The sequence below is a fragment of the Delphinapterus leucas genome, chromosome 1 (assembly GCF_059928025.1).
Source record: "Delphinapterus leucas isolate spDelLeu-1000000601 "Yukka" chromosome 1, BTC_Dleu_Yukka2, whole genome shotgun sequence".
Taxonomy (NCBI): Eukaryota; Metazoa; Chordata; class Mammalia; order Artiodactyla; family Monodontidae; genus Delphinapterus; species Delphinapterus leucas.
The window spans coordinates 156851423-156868402 of NC_143129.1; the positions used below are offsets into that span (position 1 = coordinate 156851423).

The 16980-nt window shown below is 51.3% G+C and overlaps 1 protein-coding gene across 2 annotated transcripts in view; it reads left to right on the plus strand.

Moving 5' to 3' along the window:
- Nucleotides 1-16980, plus strand: part of HIVEP3 (HIVEP zinc finger 3) — a 131508-nt gene that overhangs the window by 77331 nt on the left and 37197 nt on the right. For both annotated transcript variants that reach the window (XM_022575425.3, XM_089895080.1), the window contains exon 3: nt 2648-2793. In XM_022575425.3, the coding sequence (XP_022431133.2) occupies nt 2648-2793 (146 nt within the window). The remainder of the gene's footprint in view (nt 1-2647; nt 2794-16980) is intronic.

The window sequence follows — 16980 nt, forward strand, 5'->3', positions numbered from 1 at the left end:
TCTACTGGATATTCTTCACCAAACTGTTTCCCAAATTTATTCTCTAAATATCCTTGTCAGTCTACAGACAGCCTTAAATGAGGTTTCCACTTTCACCATAAACATCATGACTGATTTTCTCTCCAGTGTCTCTTACTGGCTATGGCTACTCCCAAGAAGCTGTTGTAATTATATTCACACTTAGAACTTATAGTGCACTTACTATGTACCAGGTACTGTGCTCAGTGTTACTTTTATCCTCACAACCAACCTTGACAGGGTTCTATATCACTATGTGATTGATAAAGAGACAAAAGCATAAAGAAGTCAGGTAACTTGCACAAGGCCCCACACACAGTCAATATCCTGGATTCAAAACTAGATCTCACTCCAAAGTTCTTTTGGATGCTCAGGACTGCTCCTCTATTTTAATGATTGAACACTGAAAGGTGGTTTAAGAAAAACAAAGAGTTAATTTGGCTTAACTGGGTTTGGCAATCATTTGTTCAAAATGCTGCTTTCCTAAAATGAGCTGAACCGTGCACACTTTTTCCTGGAATGTTCCATTTGATTCACTGGCATGTTTCCTACCAGAAGCTCACCAGTCTGGTCCGTTAGTGTAACTGCATGGCCCACTGATTGATGCCTTTCTATAATTACACCTCTTTCTGGTCTCTGCTTGCATATCTCCAGTGACTGGGTGCTCAGAACCTCTTAGTACAACCCAGCCCATCTTGGGACAGTGCCTTAAGAAAGGTCCCTATTATACTGAGCTGACATTTGTCATCCCATAGCTTCCATTCCCTGTTAGTAGCTCTGAAAAGGCCCTTTGGGCTATATCAGCATTTCAAAGCTTTTCCTAACCATCTTTGTGCAGGTCTAGGCCACCCAATGAGGTTTGAGTTTGGTCACATACATTTTTTTTTCAATTTTAAGCCCTGGAGAAACCCAAGCTTATACAAGAGTTCACTTTGCAGCCACATTTCATCCCCCAGGTTTCTCCTTCCTTTTTTCTCTTTGGGGATCATTCTGACAACCACATGCACTATTGCGAAGAAATTAAGAGCAAGGGCTTCAGTGCCAAGTTGCCCAAATTTGAATCCCACTATTTCACTTACCAATTGACCTTGGGCCCATTACTTAACCTCTCTGCACCTTGGTTTCCTCATCTATAAAATAGAGACAATAATAATACTTGGCTCATAAGACTGTAGAGGTAATTAAATGAGTTAAACTATGCAAAGCGTGTTTAGAACAGCGGTTGGCACTTGACCATTATCTGCAGTTATTCACATTATTATCATTAAAAGCTAAAGTGGATCCCTGCTCAATTCCAACAGGGTTTCCTGGTAGAGTGGCTCCTGCCACCAAAACCAGCCTCCTCTAGCTTGGCCCTGACATCACAGCTGGTTGTGAGACAGAAGTCATTCATCAGCCTGGGGGAGGGCTCTTTGTCCTTCCAAGGATGGCCCAGATGGCAGACTGAGATGGAAGTGAAAACAGCAATGCTCTGGAAATCCCTGGGTATTGCATAAAATCACCTGCCTTCTGCCAAAGCAGCAGTCCATAGCCTCACTTGGTTTCCACTCCCCATCTCCAATTCTGAAGAGATTTTGGCGGGGGGGGGGTCACTGAGTCATAGAAGTTGACCCTGGAATGAATCTCCAAGATGGTCTAATCCCCTCGGACTCTGAGGCCCAGAGAGGTGAAGTAATTCACCCAAGGGTGGCTCAGCATGCAGTGGACTATGTGGTGCTAGAACTCAGATTCCCTGATTCCCAACCAGCTACCTTTCTGCTCAGCCCCAGCCCATCCTTGTAGGGGCAGGTGTGGTGACTGGCACAGGGACTTCTGTCCTTAGATTGTCCCAGCACCAGGAGACAGGGTTGCTCCTCCTGTGGGCTGTCAACAGTGCAGTTCCTCGTGACCTTAATGACAGTGGCATGAAGTAGGATAAGAATCTCACTGCTGGCCCCAGCCCCCAGCCCAGCATCGCTGCTCCCTGTTAAAGGGTGCACCCACCCCTGCCACCATCAGAGGATCTGGGGGACATGTTATCCAGCCAGCTCTCACCACTGAGGCCCTTATCTCTTGAAGAGAACAGCTTCCCTGAGATGCACACCCGCCAGGCCCATGCCCATCAGTGGGCGGCACAGCTTCTCTGTGTCTGGCTCGGGGGTGGGGGACTGGGGGGGTGCTATTGGTCAGGGCCTTCAGGAGACCTGCGTTCTGCTCCCAGCAATGCCCTTAACTTGCCGTGTGACCTTGACTTTCTCATCTATAAAAGAGAATTGGGCTGGTTAACCTCCAAAGGTGGAGCCTTCATTTATGTATTCAGCATTCCTCAGATGCCTTCTCTGAGGCTGGTGTGACCGAGGAGACCAAGATGAGGACCTGTCCCCAGAAGCCCCTAGACTAGTGTGAAAAAGTGAGCAAACACAGCTCTCATGGGAAGGCCTGGTCTTCCCCTGAAAAAGACCTGGTCAGAGTCCCAGTTCTGACTTCACCTCTCTGAGGATCCGTTTCCCTCCTTCTGTAAAGTGGGGCTAAGAGCACCTCTTCACTGGGTAGAGGGAGGATGAAGTGTAGGTGTGCGATGCCATCGAAGGCATCATTCCATGACCACCCGTTAACCAGCCATGATTTTGTCGTTCCTGCGGTGGGCCAGGTTCGCCTCCCTTCGCTGGTTCCCCCGGAAGGCCAGAAAGAGATAGCTAGAGTGGAGAAGGAAGAGGAGAAGCGAGGGAAGCCGGAGGAGGACGCTCCTGCCTCCAAGAGAGGGGAGCCGGCGAGGATCAAAATCTTCGAAGGAGGGTAAGAATCACCTTTGGTTTGCAATGTCTGCTTCCATGCAGTAAGAGCTCGCGCCCGCCCGAGGGCTGGGGGTGGTGTCACCTGCGTTCAGAGGTGGTGAGCATCTCAACGGGCAGGGCTGTGCCCACAGGAGCCCTGGGCTTCCGGCCTTCCAGGAGGTGCCATCTTTGTGCGACTCGCTGACCACCTCTGTTAAGGAATGCGGGCTCCTTGGTTGGGGGTGGGGTATGCCAGGTATGTGCTGGGGACTGGAGCCACCTGGGTCTTCCCCCAGCCCCTCTTTCCTCACATGCTGGCTGGGTTCCTAGACCCCGCATTGGGATTGATAGTGATTCTCCCAGGTCCTGTCCGGACTGCTGTTAACCTTGGTGTATGTTCCCCAAATGTCACCTCTGTCCTGCCTAAGCAGGCACCATGGCAGGCCTGGTGCCCCACAGGGGGACTCGGGCTCTGCTGACAAGGCTGTTTACAGGGCTGACAGCGCACTGCACATACCAGCTGTGTACACCGGTCTCGGTTCTGACTGGCTGGAGTCCAGGATTCATTGGTTGGTAAATATTTAGAATAATACCCCTGGTTTTTCACCGTTGGTGCTTTGTCTTTGTAAACCTAATGATAGAAACATCTCAGAACTCTCAACGGTGGGGCTCCCCGGGCTCCAGCAGGCTGCCTGGTTTCAGACCTGCTTTGTAGAAGGGTTGTGCAAGCTGTGTTCTTTGTGACCACGTGTGTGCTTCTTGGGACGTGGGTGTCTGTACGCAGGTCCCGTGGTGTCTGTCTCAGGGTCCTGTGTCTGTGTCCCCAGTGTGATCAATGCAGCCCTCGTCCTACCCAGTTCTGAGGGATAACAGCACGGAGGAGAACCTACCTCCAAAGGAGGATGGTCCCCATGAGCACCAGCCAACACGGAATGTTATGGTGCCTACAATCCTCCAGCACCTGCAGGTGCCTAACTCACAAGGTCAAAGTGGGAGGTGCTGGATTCCTCTGTAGCCCTGGGAGAGCAGACACTACCCAGCTCCCCAAGGCCACCAGTGGGCATCCTCCGGTGGCACTGACCAGCAGGGGCTCTCAGGAGAGGGAGTGTTTGGAAACTGAACTTGGGGGTTTGGGTTGTCCTAGTGACAGGGAGGGGGTCAGGGAGGGCAGACATCCTGCAGTGGCAGGGACACGACCCCCGGGGAGAGAAATATCCTTTTCAGAGTTCCAGTAACTACTCCACTGAAACACTAGACCAGAGGTTTTTCGAAATATTTGCCCTCTTTCCATCTGGGGACTGACGGGTATCCTCTTGTGCTACTTGGTTAGAGCGCCCCCGTGTGTCTCTGTGTTCTCACATCATTGGGGTCCTCCAAAGGCCACATAAGATGTCATCCTGGGATTGGTGCATCGGTCACAGCCTTCTCCCAGCAGTTTCAAGGACCATCTGTGGGGCCCCAGGGGGTGGCTGAGTGTTAGCGGCCATGAAAGAGGGGGTTTGCTTCTGCCCTGAGAGGCAACTGTCCCCAGACTGGAGATCTGGTGCCAGGCGGCTCCCTGCTGCCCTCATTTCCCCCCCGGGAAGCCTGAGCCCCGAAAGGGCAGTTGTCAGGAGCCTCTCCCCACCGCAGTTAGTTCACAGCTTCAGCCACCAGAGTCTCTGCCACACGGTCTCCCTTCAGCTGAAAGGTGAAGGCCACACCTGAGTCCCCTTCTCCTCTTCCTACAGCCTAGGCAGTGGTCCTCACTGTAACCTACCCCCACCGTCCCACCCAGGTCATCATTTAATCCTACCTGCTCTGTTCAGAATCTCCCTCTCTTCCCAGGTCCAGCATCCCTGCCCCCGAGCAGCTCTCCCACTTACCTGTTCCACTCAGACAATCCCCTCACCTCTCCAGCTCTGCTTCCCATCTGTAAAAGGGGATAATTACATACTTTGTGGATTGTCAGGGGATCCTGTTGCCGTCCCGTGTAAAGGCTGCAGTTCATCGTGCTGACAAATGGGCATCGGAGCATTTTTTCACTGTTGTGTGCATCGCTTTTATCCCCTCCAGGATAACCTCACTCTATCTGTCAGCTGCGAAGAACATTACCCTCACTGCCTGTACTTGTCACATCTAATTTGAGCACTTTGGTGGGGGGGTTATGTAATGCCGCCGGTCAGGTCATCTTCTCCTGCAGCCCCGCTGTCCCATCTGGGCCCCCGCTGTACCTCCCACCCTCCCTTCTGGTGACCCCTCAACATTTACAGCTCTCTTGGGGCCGGTGTCACCCCCAGGAGGATTTGCAAATGTGGGCATGAGAGTGTGGGTTGTCACAGAACTGGGGGCACCTCTGTCATTTCATGGACAGGGCTGGGTATGTGACCATCCTGTCACCAACCACAGAACCACTTGTCCCACCCAAAATGCCAAGTGTGCCCCCACCCAGAAACACTGAATAGAACCTTCAGGCACACCCACCTGAGGTCACCAGGGCTTTGCCTTAGGCCCATTCCTTCCTCCCTCCCTTTTTTTCTTTCTTTCTTTTGTGTATTTTTTTAACACAGCAAGTATTTGTACTTCACTCCAATACCTATTTGACAAGGGTCTGCAATGGGGTTCTGTTCCTGGGAGTCACTCAGAGATCCAGGCCAGCCAAGGCCGAGAGAGTAAGATGGGACAGTGGTGCCTTGTGCACTGACTCTTCAGGCTTCCACCCAGAAGCTTCTGCTCCCATCTCATCTTCCAGGGCAAACTGCAGGCCTCACCCAGCTCCCTGAGAGTAGGGAAGCACAGCCCTGCCATGCACAGGGGAGGACCAGGGCTCTTTGGTAGATAGCACTGACTACTCCAGAGGATTTACCATACATCTGCAACTTGTTGTTTCTACTCAGTGATGTTCTGAGATGTAGTCAGGTTGATCCATGTAGATCTAATTCATGGCCATGAGTCGAGAGACCAGACAGCAAGAGTAGATGCTGGATGAGTCCAGCAGGCAGGAGTCTTCTCATCACTAGTCTCCTTACTATTCTTCTTGATCTCCAACCCAGCAGGTGATCAATCACTCAGTCCATCCAGGAGGAGCTATTTATTCAGTGCCTTACGGGTGCTCTGTGCCAGAAGATGCCCAGAGCCAAGGGGGTAAACTGTGGTTCTCCTCTCAAGGAGCTTGGTTCAGGTGCAGCACAAGGCCCGGTGCTGAGGTGTGGACCCCCAATATTGAGATGCTCACAGCAGGCAAGGACTCCCGAGGCTGGAGTAGCCAGAGGTGGCTTCCTGGAGGGGGAGGGCTAGGCCTGGAGGGTTCATGAGACTGGGACAGGCAGAGAGGAAAGGTGGGTCGGTCGTCAGTCTGGGTATAATGGTGACTCATGCACCTGGTCAGTCGGACTGGTTTCTTCCGGCCATGAGTGGTCTCCCTGGTCGCCGTCATCCACCTCCTTGGCTTCAAACCTCACTGTGCCAAGGACACTAAATCTGAGCCTCCAGCTAGGACCTCACTCCTGAACTATAGACCATTGCTTCTGATGCCTCTGCCTGGGAGACTAGGGCACCTCGAACTCAGCATGAGTTGGACCAAGCCCTCCAATTGCCACCAACGACATCTCCTTCCACATCCAGAGTCCAGATGATGTGCCCAGCCCTTCACACTCAAAACCTTAGTGTCATCTTGGACACCTTCTTCTCCCCCAACCCTCCCCCTTCCAATTAGTCCCCAAAGTCTGGTGTCCACACCAAGTGGTCCATGACTCAGAGGTGGTCTCTCCGCACTCCCTGTACCACGGCTCTTACCCCCTGTCTCCAGGCCCCCATGTTGGTGCTATTGGGTGTCCTTGATCATGGTTCTGCCTGTGTCACACCTCTGCTCCAGGGCCTTCTGTGGCCGCCTTACCTGCTGGATCCAGTTGAAACTCAGGCTGGTCTTCCCGGCCCCACAGTCTCACTCGCCCCTGTTGTGCTTCACCTTCTGTGCCTGCTGGGTTCTGCCCATTGCCAAATCCTAGCCACCTCCAAAGGGCAGTGCTCAGCCCTCTCCTCTAACTAACCTCTCAGATCCCTCCATACTCCCTAGTTCTCTGCGTTACTTCTGGAATAACAGTGGTACTGAAATCCATTCCTGTCTCCCCCGCAAGTCCCCTCTTGCCTTGGGTCCTAGGGCCATGCTTTGTCCACGCTATGCATCCGTTCCTATTTACCGGATTGATTTCCGGCACACAGCCCCCGCCCTGCATTCCCCATCCCTTCCACACCCGAACACAGTCTGCATCTTCCAGGCAGCCTCCGGGAGTGCCCATCAAGAGCATGTTGACTTTCTCACCCAGCATCCCTGCATTTGCCTCGGTTGTTTTAGAAGGGCTCCTTTGTTACGAGAATGTTGACTTTACACCCACAAGGTTATACGGTTCATTGAGGGTGATGCCAGTGTTGTCCTTACTCAAGTTCACTTGTTGCAAGGGAAGCTGAGAGCTCAGCCCAAAGGGCTGGTGTGGAAGAAGAGGCTGGAATTGATAGGAACTACCTGGATGCCAAAAGTGCTCATCCAGGCCCAGCTGGGGGGGGGGGGGGGGAGGGGCCGGTGCTTAGGCCTGAAGGGAATGATGGGATCAGAGGGTGAAACCACAGAGGTCAGGCCCAGCTGGGGTGGGGAGTCCTCAGAAAGGTGGCCGTTGTCAAGGGGCAAGGGGTGGGCTGGGTTTAGAGGGGCAGCCCAGCCTTAGCTTGGAACTGGAATACAGGGCAGGGGACAGAAGCCCAGCTGTGGGCTGGGCCAGTGAGTGTGGGTATGGTGACTCACGGGCATGGGGCTGTCCGGGGCTGCCTCCCAAGCCCTTCAGGCCTTCAGCAGAAGGCATCCACGCCAGACCCTGCCACTGCCAGTGGCAGGACTCAGCCATTGAGGGAGGGCCATCTGTGCTCCTGTCCAAGGGTACTGACTCCCATCTCTTCTCAGCTCCCCAGTACCGCCCAATACATCCCTCCAGCCACTGCCTCTCTCCTAGCCCATTCAGTTCAGTACATCCAAACTTAAAGTTTCCCACCTTAACAACATTCCTTTGACTAAAGGGCCTACTCGCCAGATTTTTCTGTTTTCCTCAAAAGGAAAACTCCGGAAAGCGATGACTATACTTGCTCACGTCTCATCTTTCCTCCCATCCTCTCTCAGACTCATGCCAGTGGGGCGCCGGACTCAACACACCTCAAAAGCTGCTCTTATCAAGGTCAACAGTGACCTCCAACGCTGAGGAATTCCATGGTCAGTTCTCATTTCTCTTCTTTCCTGAGCTACTGGCAGCATTTGACACAGGTGACCCCTCCACCCTCCTCGAAACACTTTGTCCCCTGGCTTCCAGGCGGCCATCTTTCTTGACCCTCCTCTTCTTTGCCAGCAGCACTTTCTCGTCATCTTTGGTGATTTCCCACCATCTCCTGATCTCTAAACATTCGGGCCCCCAGGGCTCAGCCCCTGGGCTTCCCCTTTTCTCTGTGTAAACTCACTCCCAAGGTGGCTCTGTGTACCATCTATAGGCTGATGACTCCCAGACTCGCATTTCCCGCCAGGCTTCTCCCCGGAGCTCCGCGTCAGGTCTCAGCCGTCTGTGTGGCGGTCACCTGGGCGTTCAACGAACTCATCCTTAGAGCACAGCACAGCAGATGCTGAAGGACCGCTGTGGCTCCTGGGGCTCTTGGTATATTTGTTAAAGAAATTATTTTGAAAGTTTGCTTAATTTGGTACAGTTCCACTTGAAGGAGTTATATTTTTAACAGGTGTGCTTCTCTATCTCATGTATTTTCATTTCTAATAGCTGAATTTATTTTTATTGAGGTCTAAGAGTTTATGCAGTATATCCACATGTTGTTTATTGTGTACCTATATTTTTAAAGCAGGCACGCATGCGCACGCATATGTGTGTGCGTATTTATGAAATAGTAGCTTGGAGAGAATAGTTTTAATTTTAAAAAATTTAAAGTTTGTTTGCTAATAATTTTTCACAAACCCATTCCTTCTTGGACTTTGAAACCTAAAAGTGCAGCATATTTTCTATCCTAAATTTCTACTCTGTATAGCCCCATGTTACTGTGAACTCCAGATTAAGGACGTTGTTGAATTATGCCTTTGGGAATATTTGTTACCTCTATATTTATTGGGGAACAAATTGATTAAACTATGAATTACATACATAATAATAAGTTGGAGGTTTTTGGATAGGTGTAAAGAATAAACTCCGCAGGTAAACTGTTCTAAAAATCCAAACTGGAACAAAAAAAGCCTGCTACCGAAGTGTTCATAACGTAAAGGTTGTGAAATGTAAACATAGGCAGAGAAACTGTGTGCATTTGCTCATTCGCTGAATGTCTTTTTGAAAGTTTTTTTGAGTGGCCAAAGAAAAACAGATATACTTTGAAAGAAGGAAGCAAAATCACTTGTTCAAACTCTGCACAGGCAACTTCATTTTTCCGGTCGTCAGGCCCCAAACGGCTCTGTCTCACCTCCATTAACAAATCCTGTCAACTCACCCTGTGAAATCATATCCAGAATCTGCCCGTTTTTCCCACCTCCTGGGTCAAACCACTGCCAAGATTCATCTGGTTTGTCACAGTGTCCTGCTGTAATCTCCTGCTTCCACCCTTACCCACTACAGTGTATTCTTAACCCGGCAACCAGAATGATCCTGTTTAACACCAGCAGACCCTGGCACTCCCACTCTGCACCCTCCACAGCCCACAAGTGGCCTGTGTGTGCTGGCCCCAGGTCCTCCCTGACCTCTGCCTACCCCTCTACCCCTTGCTTCCTGTGCTCCAGCCGAGGATCTCTTTGTCAGACATGCTTCTGCCTCAGGGCCTTTGCAGTTGCTGTGCCCGCTGCCTTGAACACTTTTTTTTTTAATAAATTTATTTATTTTATTTATTTATTTTTGGCTGTGTTGGGTCTTCGTTGCTGCGCGCGCGCGGGCTTTCTCTAGTTGGGGCGAGCGGGGGCTACTCTTCGCCTCAGTGTGCGGGCTTCTCATTGTGGTGGCTTCTCTTGTTGTGGAGCACGGGCTCTAGGCACGTGGGCTTCAGTAGTTGTGGCACGTGGGCTCTAGAGTGCAGGCTCAGTAGCTGTGGCATATGGGCTTAGTTGCTCCGTGGCATGTGGGATCTTCCCGGACCAGGGCTCGAACCTGTGTCCCCTGCATTGGCAGGCGGATCCTTAACCACTGCACCACCAGGGAAGCCTCTACGTTGAACACTTTTTCCAGGGTCCCGCAGCTCCTTCACTTCCTTCACTCACACTTTGGTGAAGCCTTCCCAGGCCACCCTCCCACATGTACCCTCCTCTAGCATTTCTTATCCCCCTTCCCTTCCCTGCTTTATTTTTCCTCAGAAAGTCACTAGTTTGTTTCTGTTTCCTCCACCAGAATGTACACCCTGTGAGAGGACAGGAATTATGCTTTATTCATTGCTGTATCCCCAGTGCTGAAAATGGTGCCTAGCAGTGATAGAGAATGTTTATTAAGTGAAGGAATCTCCCTTTAACTGAGACCTCAGGTGAGGGACAGGATCCCTGACCTCAGCAGCTCTCAGAATCCGTGACAGGGTGGACGCTCTGGGTCTCAGGAAGGAGCAAGGACACAGAATCAGGGCCAAACCAGTCCAGACAGGACCAACCCACCAACCTGGAGTCAGGCTTGGTCTGGGAAGGTGAAGTCAGGTGGCCTCGGCTATGGGGCAAGCACCTGGGACTGGGAGCCAAGGTCGTTTGCTTGCTGACCTGCCTTCAAGTGTTACAGGTAAAAATGAAACATGATTCCAAAAAGGACCGGCTCATGGGCTGCCAGGTCCTAGGCCAGTGCCTGCTCTGAGCAGATCCCTTGTGTCTTGGGGGCCGGAGAGAAGTGGTCTTCGGCACCCAACTCTGGATAGAGGCTGCTGTCCTTCCTGGGTGAGTCCAGGCTGCCAGGTTCCCTGTCTTCTTCCTGATCCAGTGCCTTGGTTTCTCTTTAATTCTCAGACTTCTCCCTGGAAGTGTAGACAGGCAGCTCTGAGTGTGGCCCCAGTGGGCCGGGAGTGAATTGTCCAACCTCCATCACATGCGCCCACACTGGTTTTGTTCTCTTTCTGTTTCCCCCAAATCCTGTTGTTTCATCTCTCCTAGGGAATGTGACCTGAGCTTTGAGAAGGGGGTGGGAGTAGGGGAGGGTGAGATATTGCAGAGTCCAGGTGCGACATCCAGTGGCTCAGACCAGGGAGACCACATTAGAGATGGGGGTGGAGCTAGAGGACTTCTGGTGAATTGAATATGAAGGGTGAGGACGAGAAGCTTGGAATGTAGAATGACTGCCATGTTCCTGGCTCGAGTAACAGCTGGATGGATGGTGCTGCCATTTACCGAGATGGGCAGGGATGGGGAAGACAGTAAGAAAGGGGCTCAGGGAAGGGGAGATCAAAGCTTGGTGGACATGTTCACTTTGAGATACCAGTCAGACATCCAAGTGTTCAGGGAGGCGTGTGGCAATTGGATATGTGAGCCTGGCCTTCAGAGGACAGGAAATACACATTTGGGACATGCGTTTGTCAATGCGTAGATGCTGTTTAGGAGGATGGAACTGGATGGGGTCACTTAGGGAGAGGGGAGGAGAAAAAAAGAATAGGGCATCCAGGACTGAGCCGGAATATGCCAGCAGTCAGAGGGCAGGTAGAGAGGAAGCTGCAAGAGTCTGAGAAGGAGAAGCCAGAGGAGTGGCGGAGACCTGGCAGAGTGAGAAGTCGTGGAAGCCAAGGGCAGAGGGAGTTCAAGGTCATCTGTGCTGAGGGCCGCTTACAGGCCCAGGACAGGGAGGCCAGGCAAGTGTCCACGGGATGTGGCCACATGTGGGTCACTGATGGGGCCTTGATGGGAGCTGTCTTGGGAGATGGAGTCCTGAAGGCAGCACACGTAAGTAAACCTGTCCCAAGAGGCTGGCTATGGAGGGAAGGAGGAAACAACGAGGGGGTGAGGGGTGGGAGCTGGGTGAGTGTGTATGAGGCTGAGCAGGTGGGTGTTTACACAGAGAGATCCTCAGTGTGCTTGTGCCGCTGGGGGTGTGGAGGTGGTAGGCACAGATGACAGCGCCGGGAGAGAAGGGGCCGAGCGCAGGGCGGAGTTCTAGAAGAGGTGCAAGGGGTGGGGCTGAGCTGATGCGAAGGGGGTGCTTCTCCTAGAGTAACAGGAGGAAAGACAGATGTGGGTGTGCTGCAGGCAGACTGATGGTTTGGGCGGGGGAGTGGGGAGGGTTCTCTCAGCCCCCATCCAGACCTCTTCTCACTGTTCCTGGACAGCTACATTCCCAGCAATAGATTTGTGAATGGCTGTTCTGAAAACAAAAGCAGGAAATGTCTGTTCCTAGGAAGCCACTTAGATTCTTGGAAAAGTTATTCCTTTGTAAAGATTATCCTCCAGATAAATATCTCAGATGCTAAATTGTCTAGTTAGGTTGACCGTCTACTGGCCTAGCATCTTTCTCCTGAGCACTCAAAATGCTTCCCAGGGAGCACTGACCCCAGGCATTAGAGAAAGCTGATTATGTCACTACGAAACCCAAGCCACCCACAGTGAAAAGAAAAAAGAAAAGACATATTGATCACGGGGCAGACTGAGTGTCTGAGTATGCTGGGGCCAGAGTCCCCAGAGCCCTGAGGATGGTCAGGGAAGACCTAAATGCATCCTATTAAAATTTAAAGGAGAATCCATTTCTCAAGAAGACACTGCCTCTAGTTGCTGTAGCGGGTCTAAGGCAGCAAGGGGCTCAGCCTGAGGGTTTGGGGGTGGGGGAAGTGGAGTCCCCATGCCAGCAGGTGGTGGCCCCTGGCAGCTGCAGCGAGGACCAGGCATCCCCTGGGCCTGGACAGCATCTGCCTGAGTCCCAGCCTCCTTCCTGTCCTGGGGAGTCAGCCTGGGCGCCCAGGAGGAAGCTGGCTTCTCCCCTTCTCTTCTGTAGGCGACGCAGCCTCTTAGCCAACAGTGGCATGCATCTCTCTCTCTGTCTGTTTCAGTTTTTATTTTTATCAAAATTGCACAGAGTTGAAAACGCCAAATTCTTCTACAAATTTCGTTATGGAAAACAGCAGCACCCTTCTTTCCCCCACATTTTCTGCCCGGCCCCGCACCCCCAGAAGCAATAACTTTCATCTCTTTTAGCTGACCTCCATATCTCTAAATCATGTGCCTGGGTTGCTGCTACCAGGCGCTTCAGCTTAGGTATTAGCTAGTGACTCAAGAGCCTTTCCTGGTCCACATATGCCCCCTCATCCCCCATCCTCTCATTAGACTGTACCATTTATCCTTCACAGCTATGTCACGTAATGAACTGTAGTTACTCTGGCTTTCCTGTACGGCTTTTATTCTCTCTAGGAATAAAAATTGTGTATGCGTTAACTTCATTAGTTTTCTATATATGTATTGCTAATTCAACCCCCCAATTCTCACCTCACCAACTCTCCCCTGCAGATGTTCAGATGCAGCGGGTCCTCTGTAAACTCATCTTGCTGACACAGTCCCTCCCTGAGGGGTCCAGCTGGCCCCTGGCCCTTTGCCTGGGGCACAGCTGCCATCCCAGGGCTGCCTTCACTCTTCGCCCTGGAGATTCTCTTACCTATGTTGGATCTCCTCATCGACTTACGTCTTCCTTTTCCCCGGTTTACTTCCTCATTGTCACAGAGACCATCCTTCAGCATGGTCTTCTTGAGAAACGGCCCATGAGAGGTGAGCTTTTTGATGCGTCACATGACTGAGAATACTGGAATATTCAATTCCTCAGTTGATTGATGTGTCAAATTCCGGGTTGAAAGAGTTTTGAGAGCATTGCTCCCTTGTCCTCAAGCTTCCAGGTTGCTCTCAAGAGTTCCAGCTCCATTCTGATTTCCGCTCCGTCCTCTGCAACTGTCTAAGGCTCTTCTCTTCCTCCTTAGCGCGGTGACATTTCACAGGCGTGAATCTCGGTGTGGGGTTGTTTGCATCACTCAGCGACTCTTTTAATCTGGCAAGTCAGGGACTTCTGCTTTAAAAAATCTTCTTGAATGGTTTCCTTGATGATTTCCTCTTCTCCATTTTTCTGTCTCCTCTCTTTGGAACTCCTGTTATTCAGGTGTTGGACCTCCTGGCTCTTTTTTTTTTTTTTGGCTGCGTTGGGTCATCGTTGCTGTGCGCGGGCTTTCTCTAGTTGAGGCGAGCAGGGGCTACTCTTCATTGCGGTGGGACTTCCTGCCTTGTTCCTCTAATTTTCACACCTCTCTGTCAGAATCCCCATCTCTTCGTATTTTTGCTCTACTTTCTGGGTACTTCTCTCCATTTTGTCTTCCAGCCATTCATGTTTTCATTTTTCAAGAGTGCTTTCTTTTCTCTGAACATTTCTTGTAATAATATCCTGTTCGCATTTGGTTGATTTCAGTATTTTCTCTCTCAGAGGCTATTAACTTTAGTTTTGTTTTGTTTTTAGTGTTCTTTTCCATTTGGTTTCTGTTTCCCTCAGGTTCCCTTCATCCTTGTGTTTGTTTAGTCTCTTCTCTCAGGTGTCTGATAACCTCTGCTGTCTTCCTGTGTTAAGAGTGGGAGGCTCAGAGACGGCTGGGCGCCTGGGTGTGAGAGCAAGGCTTCCCCGTGACTGCCCATCTGGGCTGTTCCACTGGGGAGGCTGCAGTGGCAGAGTCTTAGGTCGTTCTTCTTGGGTGAAGACTCCAGTCTCACGCCTAAAGATGGCAGGGTTCATTTCCCATAGCCTGGGAGCCACAGAAAGGAAAAAGGTGGGAGGGGAAAGGGAGAGGAGTCTCAGCCTCCAGTGATGCATTCACTCCATCCCTTCACTTCTTTGTGATTCCCCTGCCCTGCCCTTACCTGGCCTGATGTCCCCCTCAAATGCCTTCCATCTCCCCCTTTGCAGAGAATAAACCTCCAGGCTTTCTCAGGGGTGATCTGGCTGCTGGAGTTGAGGAAGGGATGGGGTCTGACTGCTTCTAACAAGACTTTCCACTAGTCATCCTTATCTTGGTTCCCTCCATCCCCACCTGCAGAGTCCTTGAGGGGCCCTGTGGCGTAAATCGGGTTGGTTCTCATATTCCCTGCTGTCAACTTAGATTCCATTGTCTTGAGTCTGCAAAGTCCTTTTCACCCATCCATCTCTTTCCAGCTTCCACAATTTTATTGTCAGTCTCCTCTCTTGCTCTTTTCTGCTTTGTGGGTTTATTATGCCAAAAGAGAGAGAGAGAGGGAGGGAGGGAGGGAGGGAGGGATGGAGGGAGGGAGGGGGGGAGAGAGAGACAGAGACAGAAACAGAGAGAGAGAGAGAGAGACAGAGACAGAAAGAAAGAGAAAAAGAAAAAGAAATAGAAAAAGAAAAAGAAAAAGAAAAAGAAAAAGAAGGAAAGGGAAGGGAAGGGAAAGGTAAATAATGTTTCCCCGCCATCTGCAATAACAGACTCCTAGTAGGGTTGTTTTTAAATATGTTTTAGGCACAGAACTCATTCTTCCAAAGAAGTCTCCAGGGAAGGTCACCCTCTCAACCTCCCCCACAGGTTCCTGGGGCCCCTGTGGCACCTTCCTGAACTTCTAGGACTCAGAGGAACACAGGGGAAAGGGCCAGTGTTGTAGGAAGTCTGGAAAGTCCTTGGGCATTGGCCTGAGACAGAATCAGATTCTAGGCCCGCCTCCAGCAGTTACTGGCCAGTCCCTAAAGTAGGACAGTGGTATCTACTTTACAGGCTCCTTGTTAGAATTGAATGGTAAGATACTACGGGCTGTTTTCCCAGGCCTGGCTTAGAGGAAGTGCTCAGCAAAGAGACCACTTCCTTCCTTGCTTCCTTTCTTCACTGTCTTTACTTCCTTCCATCTTCTTTTCCTCCCACCCCCTTCCCTCCGCCAGCATGATTGTAATCTTCCCCAGGCTCAGGTGGTCTTTCTTCCCAGTCAGTAGAAAGCCGCTGAAGGTGTAAGCCAGGCTATGTCTCTGATGGCTGTGTGCGGACAGCACATCAGGTGGGCAAGAGGTGGAGTGTGATCTATGGACAATAAAAATGAAATCAGAAAAGAAAAATGACACATGGGTTGGGCAGATGGAGAGTCTGACACTAGGGTCCACCTGAATTTTATTAGCTGCAAATCACAGGAAACTTCACCTTTTCCATCTTTGGGTGTTGTTTGAAATGAGGCCTCACGTGGAGGGAGGTAAGTGGGGTGAGTCCTGGAGCTGGAGACTTTGGGCAAATCATGTTTCCTCTCTGGATTGCAGTCTCTCCATTGGTAATTGGAGGATGTGGGAAAGGGCTTGGGCCTTGGAGTCCAGGGCTGGGGACTGTGTCCTGGCTCTGCCTTTACTAGAGCTGAGGCCTTGGGCAGGCCTTTGCTCCTTGTGGACCCAGGTTTCTCATCTGTAGCATGAATGATGGCCATGTGGCTTGGGTGAACCATCTCTGGCTCTTGTGATGTGCTGTGTGGGATCTTTCCAGCTCTTGTCAGTCGATGAGCCATTTCAGCTCTGCACCCAATACTTGAGGAAGCTGTTGCTCAGAGGCAGCTTACAGGGAAAGGTCTGGGCGAGGGGTCTGTGTGGGCTGGTTGCAAGCCCTTTGTCTCTGCCTCAGAGAAGCTGCCTTTTCTAAAGGTCAGAGAATCTAAGCCAAGCTTACCTGCAAGTACCCCTTCCTGGGCAGGAGACCTTGACAGTGTGCCCCATCCTGAGATAAGACATCTGTTGGGAAGAACTTCTTCTTGGAGCCCAGAGTTGGGTGTTGGGTATTGCTTGCCTGGACACAGGTGAGGAGATGAGGGGGGGTAAAAGACATACCAAATCTCCAGAACCCACTCGAAAAATGAGGAGCTTAAAAAAGTAAGGAGAGAGTTGGTCTGCAGTCTCTTGGTCTCTTGGAGGAGGGGTCCCTGCTGTGATCTGTCCCCCCAGGCATGAGCTGCACCTTGGTGCCCAAGGAGTGAAGGCCCAGTCCCAGGACACACTGATACTCTCCAGCGGCCACATCCCACCTGCGCCTGCCCACCTGGGTGCCTTCAGTCATGCTTTTGGTGCCTCTCTGGAGGTGGAGATGCCTCTCGGTGCTGTTGTGAATGTTAAACAGAATCAGACGCGTGAATCAGCTGTCCAGGGTCTGGCACACTCCATCCCACCGCCCCTGCCAATCAGAGGGGATGAGTGGCATCCTTCACTCCCGCCCTCTGAGCAGAGCTCGTATCTCAGTTCAGCAGCAGAACACGAGGAGAAAA